General features: G+C 48.2%; 2 protein-coding genes across 2 annotated transcripts; both read left to right on the forward strand.

Moving 5' to 3' along the window:
- Nucleotides 1–651: 651 nt before the first annotated feature.
- On the forward strand, nucleotides 652–5,333 carry LOC101635797 (olfactory receptor 2T27-like). The gene is made up of 3 exons (XM_012734627.1): nucleotides 652–1,563; nucleotides 3,455–3,518; nucleotides 5,095–5,333. Exons 1-3 carry the CDS (start codon nucleotides 652–654, stop codon nucleotides 5,331–5,333), a joined length of 1,215 nt encoding a protein of 404 aa, XP_012590081.1.
- Nucleotides 5,334–6,640: 1,307 nt separating this feature from the next.
- Nucleotides 6,641–7,585, forward strand: LOC101636023 (olfactory receptor 2AK2). The gene has a single exon (XM_004695414.1). The coding sequence runs from the start codon at nucleotides 6,641–6,643 to the stop codon at nucleotides 7,583–7,585; it is 945 nt and encodes a 314-aa protein (XP_004695471.1).
- The last annotated feature ends 4,038 nt before the right edge of the window (nucleotides 7,586–11,623 follow it).

Consider the following 11,623-nt stretch of genomic DNA (forward strand, 5'->3'; position numbering starts at 1 on the left):
AAAACACAAATATGTACACGTAGCTCACAAACAACACTTCCCTAATTACACATTTATAAATAGCTCCACAGAGAAAAAAGGTGTTTCCATTTTCCGACATGTGAGCTTTCTGGAATGAAGTGGAAGTCATTGTGGAAAAGAATTAAAAGGCCTCCTTTGTCCTGACACTGCACCTGTCCACACCACCACACAGGCCCTGAACTGCTGATACTCCACATGTAGATATGTGTAAATAGTGACGCGAGTTCTAACTAGTTAGTGTATGTTAATAGTGTGTGTAACAGTTAATGTATGTAACGGTTAATGCATGTTTATGGATAGAGACCACTGCTTAAAGCAAATCTTATTAGCAATTACTTGAGGGATACAATTCCTAGAAAACTTTAATAACAAAGATGTTTCAAAATTACATTTTAAATATAACCAATATTATCTTTCTCACTGTGCCAAGAATCCAAGGTATCTTATGATACCTTAGTAATCCAGTGAAAGGTAAATATATGCTTTACTAAAATTAAAGATGAAAAGTTGGGAGTAAAAAAGACATGATATATTAAAAGTGATGCATGATTTTATTCGCTAAAATCATATAGGAACAATGAACATTATGCTTTTGCAAAACTCTCCAAGGTTACAAGTTTGAACCTGAGCATGTCCTGGCTGAGCAACCAGACCTCAGGCGGCGACTTCGTCCTCCTTGATCTGTTCCGCGGCACCCCGGTGCCCTGGGTCCTGTTCACACTCACGGTGCTGGACCTCCTGGTGGCCCTGCTGGGCAACTCCGTGATAATCATCCTCATCTGGGCCGACCCTCTTCTCCACACGCCCATGTACTTTCTGCTCAGCCAGCTGTCCCTCATGGACCTCCTCTACATCTCCACGTTTGTCCCCAAGATGGCCCTGGTCTTTCTGTCTGGGGACCATCACATCTCCTTCATTGGGTGTAGCCTCCAGATGTTCCTCTTCAACACCCTTGCGGGCTCAGAGTACCTGCTGCTGGCCGTGATGGCCTATGACCGCTACGTGGCCATCTGCCAGCCTCTGCGCTACCCCGTCCTCATGCGTCCCCGGGTCTGTGCGCTCCTGGTGCTGGTGACCTGGCTGGGTGCGTTCTTCAACGCCTTGATCCATGTGGCCTACACTCTGACTCTCCCTTTCTGCGCCTCCAGGGAAATCCATCACTTCTTCTGTGAGATCCCAGCGCTCCTGAAAGTGGCCTGTGCTGACACTTCCCAATACGAAAAGGGTGTTTTTGTCAGTGCTGTGATTTTTTTCATCCCTCCCATCTCAGCCATTCTGTGCTCCTATGGAAGGATACTGTCCACCGTGCTGGGCATGGGGTCAGGCCAGGCTCTTAGGAAAACCTTGGCTACCTGCTCTTCGCACATGACTGTGGTGTTGCTGTTCTACGGGGCTGCCATCACCAAGTACCTTCTGCCAAAGTCCTACCACTCCCCGGAGCAGGAAGAAGTGGTCTCCGTGTTCTACACCATCATAACCCCCATGCTCAACCCGCTCATCTACAGCCTGCGAAACAAGGACGTCAATCAAGCTTTTAGGAAAGCTTTCAGAACATAGTGAATATAAGGTTTCCTGTACCCAAAGCAAATCCACAATGGTGACGGCGTTTACTGGGAAATGGACTGTTTATCTGTTTTTATATTCTTGTACAACCACTGTCATTATCAGTGAAGAAACTGATTATTAACATGATACATAAAATATAATTTTATTTCTATGCCATTTTCATATTGTCAATTTTTCAAAGAGTACAAGGGAGAGGAACCATGTTATCCTGAAAACGTTTTCTTTAAGAATTTAGATGTGGCAGCGGTCCTCTGCCCACCTGTGACGGCGCAGGGCTTCTTCCCACCCTCTCTTCCTCCGCGGCCGCCTGCCTGCCCATGGCCGGACTTGTCTGCACTGACCTCCCTCAGCGGAGGCCGCTCTCCTCAGGCCGCCCGCCTGCAACCACCAGGCCTCTCAGCAAGTCTGCTCCTTTGGGGCAGCTCTTCCCTCCCCTTGTGCCTGCACACATGTCCTTTCCTTCCCTGTCCCTTTTCTAATATACCTGCTCTTTAAATATAAAAAAAAAAAGAATTTAGATGTATTCCAAAACTACCATTGTGAAAAAACATAATGCTGTCTATTTTAAAGCATACAAAGTTTTTATAAATTTTGAAATATCTCTTAAAATTCTACTTGCTCTAAATCGCTCACCTGGAATTTCCAGATGAAAATTTATTCATATTTATATATATTATTACACATTTTTAACATTTTGGATGTCAAACCGAGTAGCAATAGGAGCTTGGTTTCGGGAGTACAGGAGCACAGCACAATGATTCGCCCTGGACGTGCTCACAGTACAGCTTGGGGCCACACCCCGCTGCACAAAGGCAGCCGTGGGGTTCATCCCCTCACGCCCTTCATCTCACCACCCACACCCCCTCCCGCGCTATTTCAACAGTCATTTATTCTCTTTACGGTGGTGGCATGGGTACCAGGCACGTGTCAGGTGTGGCCATCTCGGTGCACCTGCGCCCCCTCACCCCCGACCCCACAACAGCCACGGCCGGCCCCCGCCTGCCCACACCTCGGAGGCGCGACTCTGTAGTCGGTGTTCAGGAGCTGATTTTCAGGCCGCCTTCCTCTCACTTCATCTGGCCTCTCTGTTGCGCGCGTCGGCGCCCCATCTGGTCTGCCCTCCTCCGTCTAACCCATTTCACTTCGTCCTCCCTCTGCTCTGTCCACGCTGCCCCATCTCCACGTGAGAGAACGCGCAGGGTTCCTGCCTCCTCTGGCTGCTCCCCTCGGGCTCCGGCCCTGCTGTCACACGGGGTGACACTCCGGCGCGCACACACTCCTGCGGCTCCCCTGCCCGCCCAGCCATCGCTGGGGCCTTACGTGTTCCTCACGTGTGTGATGGTGTGATGAACACAGGTGAGCGTGTGTATTTTTGAATCAGTGTTTTCTTTCCTTTGGGTAAACCCAGAAGTAGAAGTGCAGATCATGCGGCAGTTTTATTTCCATTTTCTGAGGCATCTCCACAAGCGGAACATGGGGAGCTGCTTCATTAATACAGTAACATGTTTCAATGTACCTTTGCCCAGCCGCACATGGGGCCCCCTCTCCCCACACCTTAGCCAGCACGTGCTGTGCCTGGTCTTCTTCACCTCAGTACCCCCTTACCCAAAGGCCATCCCCTTCAAGGACCCCAGAGAAGCCTGATAATCGTAACTGTACATAGCTATTTTTCCTATACAGAAACAGCTATGTTCAAGATTAATATACAAATTAGGCAAAGTAAGAAGCTTATAAATAGTAGAACAGAGAGATGATTTTATTAAACACTGATCTCCCCAGAGATCTTACTGTGTGCGAGTAAGGTTAGTCCATGGAGAGGTCATGGACTAACCGTGGTGGAGAGGTCACAGCCCACCCATGGTGCCAGGTTGTTGGGAGACTGAACACCGGTTCTCACACCGTTGGCCACCCTCATGTCTTCCTGGGAAAAGGTCTTTGGATTCTCGATTGTTTTTCATTATGAATTTTAATCACTAAAATGTTGACAAATGCAGCACAGTTTGGGTCAGCTCAGAAGACTCTAAAGATGCCTATTATAAGATCTTTCTGATGGTTGAACCTTACAATTTTTTAAATAATGACTTCAACAAAATGTTCCAAGTTCATTCAAATGATTATAAATCTTAGAGATGGTAAACCGCCGACAACTTTATAAGCTCGACAGACACATTGTGACGCATTTACCGGCATATGTGTTTTTCTTCAGCTGACTCCTAATGTACCTGCTTGCATCCAGCAGCTCTGACCTATTCCTGTTTATGACTGTTAGGCCATAATATCCCTAATGGGGTCTCACGTGTGGACTTTAAGATTGTTTAGATTTAAAACTATGAACATCATTCAGTTAAAATGGGAAGTACATGCCTTTGTTTCTCTGTAGATAATTAAAATCACTAATCACTTTGTGACTTAAATCACAAGCTCTCAGAATGGTCCATCTTGTGCACATTTCTGGAATATACAGAATCTACGCTCTGTTTACATATTAAATGATCCCCCGCGCTCTGAAGCACTAAATACACAGGGATGTCCGAAATACGCAGCTTGGCTTTTGTTTTAAAATTATGAATTAGTTACACGTGCCTCCTTCTGTCAGCCCAGGACACACTCGCCACGCTTTTCTCACAGGGTGCCCAGGAAAAATACCAGAACCTAAAGGAACCCGTGCTGGGAGGTTCTAGCTCTAGTGGGAGACAGATGGACCCTGAAGCCAAATAAACGAGGCGGGGTGGCGCTGAGCAGGGTGGCTCAGAGCGCCGCGCCTGTCCCCTGTCCCCACGGCCTCCACCACGGCTCCTGCACCGAGCAGCGACCACGAGGCGCCTGTGCGGAGCTGCCGAAGCCCGGCGCGCGGGTCCTGGCCGGCTGCGCCACATGCGCGAGCTGTCTGGAGGAAGGAGAGCTGGTACTTTCCCAAGGGTCAGCACTAAGTGGCCCCGAGGCGGCTCCCCGCACCCCCTCCCCAGCCGCCCTAACGCTTCCCGCTCCCCGCCAACAGCAAAGCGGCCTAATTGTGGGCTGGAGACCAGGTTCCCCAAAGCCTGGAAAGCAGCAGCCACCGCCACTATAACTGGGCGGCCGCCCGGTCCTCCCGGAGGCAAAGTCCTACACGGACACCGCATGTCCGAGCGAGTTTAAATCCTACTTTCCGCTCTATTTTTCATGGGAAATGCCTGGACAGTCGTCTGAGGGGGAAGGAAGCCGCGGCCGCACGAAGTGGCCCCGGGGTGACGTTCCCAGCTCGGGCTGCCAGTGACCGGCCTGAACACCACGGACTCCCAGCTGCTCCAGCCTGCGGACCTGGGGCGCTGGGGGTCCCCGCCCCTGGGGAGGGCCCCGGGAACCGCCACCGCGAGGCCGGGCCCTGAAGGGCCGCGAGGGAAGAGCCCGTGGTCCCTGCGAACGGGAGACCCCAGCGAAGACGCGCCCCCTGGGCTGCTTCTGGGGCGACTTCTTCGGCTGGCACCTCCCGCCGCCCTCTGCTGACAGCCTGGGCTCCGGCTCCAGGACCGCAGCCCTGCCGCCCGCAGCAGGAGGAGCCGTCGGCTGCGGAGGCGCAGCAGGGCCTCGGGCTCCTCCAGCTCGCCACCCCCGGCCAGGCGGCGGGGTCGCGACTGCCGTGGAACTGCCCAGGCGCGGCCGCGGTGCTGTCGGTCCACAGAGCGACGGAGAGCTGGCAGCGCCTACGACAGGGCTGGAGCACGGTCCCTCCCGGGCCTGGCACGGTGAAACGCTTCCTTCTCTGACCCTGGGCGCCCAGGCGAAGCTTCCTGTCCCCCCAAGCAGCTGCCGCGGTGATCCTGCGCCAAAGGAAGCCAGTTCTCACTGGGAAGAGCCGAGGGCCTGGGCGGGCGCCACTGGGCACATTCCAAGCCCGACAGTATCGCCTACCTGCTGCTGCTTTGGTTTGCTCTGTCTGTCCCTAGCGTCACTGCGACAACATTCAAAACTTTTGATAAGTTCGGGTGCATCTTTGCTTTTTTCTGAATTGAATGAGTGTCCACCTGTACTTGGGGCTATCTCCACTTGATAAGCAGTCAGTGCACGAATGTCTTGAATGTCCTGATGAAGAGGCAAGGTTTTATACCCTCACTTCCTGCACGCAGACCTCCCATTCAAAATGAGCCACCCAGCGACAGCAAGAGCACAGTTTCTGAAAGGAAGGGCTGGCTTCTGAGAGGCAGGTAAAGCAGTGGCCGGGATCCGGTCATTTTGTTGCTGACCATTTTATGGTGAGTAGAGTTTCCATTCTACTCTTTTCCCGGAAGTTGTGTTCCCACCTTCCCGGGGCAGATACCGCCTTGCTCTTCCTTCTTGCTCCCTCCCGCCCAAGCTCTCTCGCTCTCTCTTTCTCCTCTCTCCACACACACACACACACACATTTGATCAAAAAGGGAAAATACAATTTCCTAGCACTGACAAGCAACCACCTGATACACCACTGAGTCAGTTATATTAGTCAGCTTTTATTTATATTTTAACAACTCATTCGCAAACTTCCCTTATTTGAATTGACTGTATATCCCACATGCACAGAAAAAAAACAATGCTAGGGAATCCATAAGATCGGTGATACTCCTTCTCTGTAAATACTAATATAGCTTTTGCCAATTCATAGGCAATATAGAATCAAATGGACAAATACATGAAGAATCATGTAAGCTATTTGACCAAACCTGTCAAGCAAATCTGAATTGTTTACCTGAGTGACTACGCAAGAGGACATTTTCCACTGAGAACACAGGCCCAGCCTAGCCTGGGAAGCTACTTTAAGTGGAAGGAGATAATTTGCATAAATCATCTCAGTGTCTGCTTTTTTCCTCTTCAAATAATAACTTCACTCTATATCCAACAATAATGTGTATTTTAATTTCCTCACTTGTCAGGTGTCTGTTGTCCAACAGATACATTACGTGTATTGAAATGGAGGGAAATCTACTTACCTAATATTATTATGTCATAAATAATCATCATTTGGTTTCCCCTAGGATGCAGTCAACGCTGTCGCACGGAACCTGCAGATACCATCAACTCTGCTATTTTGCGTAAAGTCATGAAGGCAGAAAATCTAAGTGCTGGGACAGATTTTCTGCTCCTCGGTCTTTTCCAGCATGGCCGAATGGACACTCTGCTCTTTGTGGCCATTGCCATCCTCTTTACAGCAGCTCTGACAGCAAACATCGTACTGATCCTCCTCATCCGGCTGGACAGCGGACTCCACACCCCCATGTACTTCCTGCTCAGCCAGCTGTCCTGCATCGACATGATGTACATCTCCACCACGGTGCCCAAGATGGCAGTTAATTTCCTGACCAAGAGCATGGGTATTACTTTTCTAGGCTGTGAGGTTCAAACATTTGTGTTCTTGGCTATTGGTGGAACCGAGGCTCTTCTTCTTGGCCTCATGTCTTATGACCGGTATGTAGCCATCTGCCACCCACTGCACTACCCTGTGCTCATGACCAGGAGGATCTGCTGGCTCATGGTCTCATGTGCGTGGACAAGCAGTTCTATCAACGGCTTCATACACACCGTCTATGTGTTCCAACTTCCATTCTGTAGCTCTCGGCTCATTAATCACTTTTTCTGCGAAGTCCCATCCCTGTTACCACTGGTGTGTCAAGACACGGCCCACTATGAGTACACAGTCCTCCTAAGTGGGCTTGTTATCCTGCTGATACCATTCATGGCCATTTTGGCTTCCTACGCCCGTGTGCTTACTGTGGTGTTCCAGATGAGCTCGGGTCAGGGACAGAAAAAGGCCGTCTCCACTTGCTCCTCACACCTGATCGTGGCAAGCCTGTTCTACACGACCTCTCTCTCCACCTACACACGGCCACACTCGCTACGTTCCCCTGAACAGGACAAAGTGGTGGCTGTGTTTTACACGATTGTCACCCCTCTTCTCAACCCATTTATTTACAGTCTAAGGAATAAAGAGGTGATGGGGGCCATGAGGAGGCAGCTAGGACGATGTGTATTTGTGCATAAAATATGATCTTTGGCGCCCTCACTCAGGTAAACAACATGAAAGGCTGTGCTTTGAGTACTGATAGAAGTGCCAATGACTGTTGCCATCTGTGAACAATGATAGTAGGAAGAGGAATATATTTTCTGTGAAATAGTTTTAAAGTTCTTTGATAAATTTGCAGTGAATATCAATCGCTTTCATAACAACTTGTAATGGTATCTAAAATCTCATCTTGGTTAAAGGTAAGTACATTTATTTGTCCATGCAAGTCTTACATGACTTAGCTAACTGGTTTATAATGTAATGTAAGCCATCAAGAAAACCAGCCACACTGAGAAGCAGTGTGATAAAATCCCTGTCTCTTTAGGGCCACTCCAAATCTAACCATAACTTGCCTCTAATTTTAAGTTTTGAGTTAGTTATTCTCTTGGAATGTTTATAAGATCTCCAAATATATCCATACAAAATTATCAAATACTTACATTTATTGTTTGAACATTATAAAAATCATCCAAATATAAGCCATCTTTCTGAGAACTGATTTGAAGTGACTCAACATTTTTTACATGAACTTAGTTAGCTGAAACAGAGACCCATTCGTCTTTGCTCTTAAATAACAACCTATATTAAGACTGTAACATACATGCCCATTTATTGTCAGTGTATATTTGACTTTTATCCAGCTTCCTGATGTTACATATGGTGTCAATACCTCACAGACAAAACAGAATTGAGAGCCCATAAATAAACCCACACATGGAAGGAAAATTAACTTACGACAGAAGAGGCAAACGCATACAAGGGGGCAAAGCAATCTCTTCAAAAATGGTGCTGGGAAAACTGGACGACCACACACAAAATCATGACACTATCCAGACAGCTTCCTACTGACACATACAAAAGTTCAAAACAGATCAAAGACTGAATGTAAGACTGAAAACCACAAGCGCATCAATGATATGCTCTTTGCCAATAGCCTAGCGATGACTTCAGGTCAATCCAAATGCAAGGGAAAGAAAAGCAAAATTTAAAACAATGGGTTATATCCTACTAAAGTGCTTCTGGGCAGAAAAAGAACAGAAACTATCATAAAAGTAGAAAGACACCCTACCAAGTGGGAGGAAGGATTGTACATCATACAGCTGCAAGGGGCTGTATGAAGGAAACAAATGACTCACTCAGAAAACGAAAAGAAGAGCTGAACAGGCTCTCAGCAGAAAACACCCAGGCAGGCAGCAGGCACAGAGAGAGATGCTGCCGTGTTCGGGTATGAGACAGATCAAATCTGATCATCAGTCAGATTTGCTAGTCAAACAGTGAAAGCATTGCTTAAGTAAGCTACTTTGTCATACGCTTATATTATAGTAACATTCTGACTGCTCGATTTTAGTAGTATTTAAACTCTTACTGTACCACTTTATAAATTAGAGTTAACGCAGCTATGTATATACAGAAAAAAACATAGTTTATGTATGCTTTGGTACAACCTGAGTTTCAGGAACTCTCTGGTGCTCTTGGACTGTGTAGCACTTGATAAGGGGGATACAGCTTCAAACAGATGAGAAACAAGCGTTGACAGGAACGTGGAGAAAGGGGACTGCCCCGCACTGGGACCAGAAATACAGCCAAGCACACAACCTCTGGCATGGCCCAACACTGAAATAGAGCTACCAAGTGCCCAGTAGAAAAAAAGCACGAGTCCTGGAAGCTATCTGGCCCCCCAATCTCCACACATAAAGAGGCACATGGAGCACAGGGATGGGCAGGCTAGAAGGCCAGAGTGGCCACCTCGGCCCGGGCGCCTGGCAAGAGAGCTGCAAAGGGCCCAAAAGACCACACGGGCAAATACCAAAGCCGAGGGCTATAGCAAGTCAGCACCCACACGAGGGCCTGTGTCAAAGGACAGTGCCTGACAAGAGGACAGGTCATGTCTGGGGGTTCTCACCTCACACACAACTACAGGACACTGCGGGCTCCAGAACAATCACCGTGCAGTTTAGTTTGTAGACACGGGGAGCAAAGAGCCACTGTAGCCACATAGGAGGCTGCCTTCCCAGGCAGGAGTTACCAAAAGAACAAGCAGAGTACTGCGCTCCTGGGAGCAGCACTAGACCATACTGGTCTGTGGGGACAGGCACCACTGGTCACCAAGAGTGCCAACAGTAGTGATGGTCGCTAGTCCCCAGAGGCGGGGTCAGACCCCCAGTGCTAACAGCTCTCGGTGAGAGGCTGGACAACACCAACCACAAACAGCTCTTTGGGACACTGTGCCGGGCCTCTGATGCCAGGCAATGGCGAGACAGGGCGGAGCCCCAGCTCTGCAAAGGTCTCGTTTCTCTTCTCTCCTCAGACCTTGGCTACTGGATGTTCTCTTTTCTTCTTTCAGCTTCTGGTCCTTCCTCTTTTGCAGAGGTTAGAACCATCACACTGCTGCTCCTGCCCACCCTGTCTTGTACTGTCCAGGGTGCCTCACCCACAAGTCTGACCGGGCCATGTTTCAATCCTGCGTCTGACTGAACCATTTAGCACCAGTCGGCTCACAGCTCACACCCGACTGGTCCATTCCACGATACAGGATGTGCACAGGAAAGGGCGGCGGCTGGGCTCTGGGGAGCCAGAGCTGGCTCGGGTGGGGCAGAGGGAGAGACTAGCAGTGCTGGTGCCATCCTGCCACGGGGGGCCGGGCCCAGCGTCAGTTACCCCATTGCTCACAATGGGAGCAGACTAAGATCCAGTGGAGGATGAGTGGATGTGGGAAGTGGGGTCAGATATACAGCAATATAGCGGAAACCCTTCAAACATTTTATTTAAAAAGCTGACTGCCATCGTATGTGACAGCAAAGCAAACCTGGAAAGAATAACGCCAAGGGAAATGGTGAGCAAAAAGCACAAATATCATGATTTCACATAAAGGAAATGTATGAAGAAAACAAAACGACACAGAGAGAGGGGTTTATCAAATGGAAGGGAGACCGCAGTGTGTGAAATAGGTGAGGGCCAAAGGCTCTATCCTAACAGCTGACTGTGCTGGGTGGGATGGTGACCGGGGCCTGTGGTCACTTCAACATGCAGTTGAGTGTCTACATGTCATAGCCCTAAACCATAAAATATGATTTGTCAAAAATTCATTGCTCAAGAGGCTATGTTGGGAAAATAACTACACCAGACATTAAACAACATACACTAACACATAAAATATAGCAACAGTTTCACTCTAAACTTCCAGGCCAGGTTTTAACAGAAAGCATTGTTTGGGAAATGTCTAAATTTAGAAAGAAAAACACTTCAAAATACTTGTCATTGTGATGATACATCTACATTCTTAGTATAGGCAACTACTTCTGGGCATCAGCTCATCATTCTGATGACATGCATTTTGAAAATACAATAAATAAACAATTACAAAGAAAAAATATATTGTAACTGCTAAAGAATAATCAAGACTCCAATATATGTCACCATTGACTACAAAAGGTATACATGATCAAATGTTTTTTAATGATAGTAAATTTTATTCAGTACACTATGTGCTTTTGTCCTCTACTTCTCATCATATATATTTTCCACAGTGAAATGTAAATGAATGTGTAAACACATCTTCTATTCAATATCAAAGCGAAGGTCAACGCTATTCTGACTTACAGTAAATACAAGCTAACTCCAAGTTCCTCCCACTCTGAAAACCTTCCTAAATGCCCTACTAACATCCTTGTTTCGCAGGCTGTAGATGAGCGGGTTGAGCATGGGGGTTATGATGGTGTAGAACACGGAGACCACTTCTTCCTGCTCCGGGGAGTGGTAGGACTTTGGCACAAGATACTTGGTGATGGCAGCCCCGTAGAACAGCAACACCACAGTCATGTGCGAAGAGCAAGTAGCCAAGGTTTTCCTAAGAGCCTGGCCTGACCCCATGCCCAGCACGGTGGACAGTATGCTGCCGTAGGAGCCCAGAATGGCTGAAATGGGAAGAATGAAAAAAATCACAGCACTAACATAAACACCCTTTTCGTATTGGGAAGTGTCAGCACAGGCCACTTTCAGGAGCGCTGGGATCTCACAGAAGAA

Source organism: Condylura cristata, unplaced genomic scaffold (assembly GCF_000260355.1).
Source record: "Condylura cristata isolate star-nosed mole 26May11 unplaced genomic scaffold, ConCri1.0 scaffold00062, whole genome shotgun sequence".
NCBI lineage: Eukaryota > Metazoa > Chordata > Mammalia > Eulipotyphla > Talpidae > Condylura > Condylura cristata.

Coding starts and splice junctions, on each gene's coding strand:
- LOC101636023 (XM_004695414.1), top strand. CDS start 6,641: ATGAAGGCAGAAAATCTAAGTGCTGGGACAGATTTTCTGCTCCTCGGT.
- LOC101635797 (XM_012734627.1), top strand. CDS start 652: ATGTCCTGGCTGAGCAACCAGACCTCAGGCGGCGACTTCGTCCTCCTT. Junction 1,564..3,454: donor TCAATCAAGCTTTTAGGAAA/GCTTTCAGAACA, acceptor CCATGGTGCCAG/GTTGTTGGGAGACTGAACAC. Junction 3,519..5,094: donor TCATGTCTTCCTGGGAAAAG/GTCTTTGGATTC, acceptor CTCCGGCTCCAG/GACCGCAGCCCTGCCGCCCG.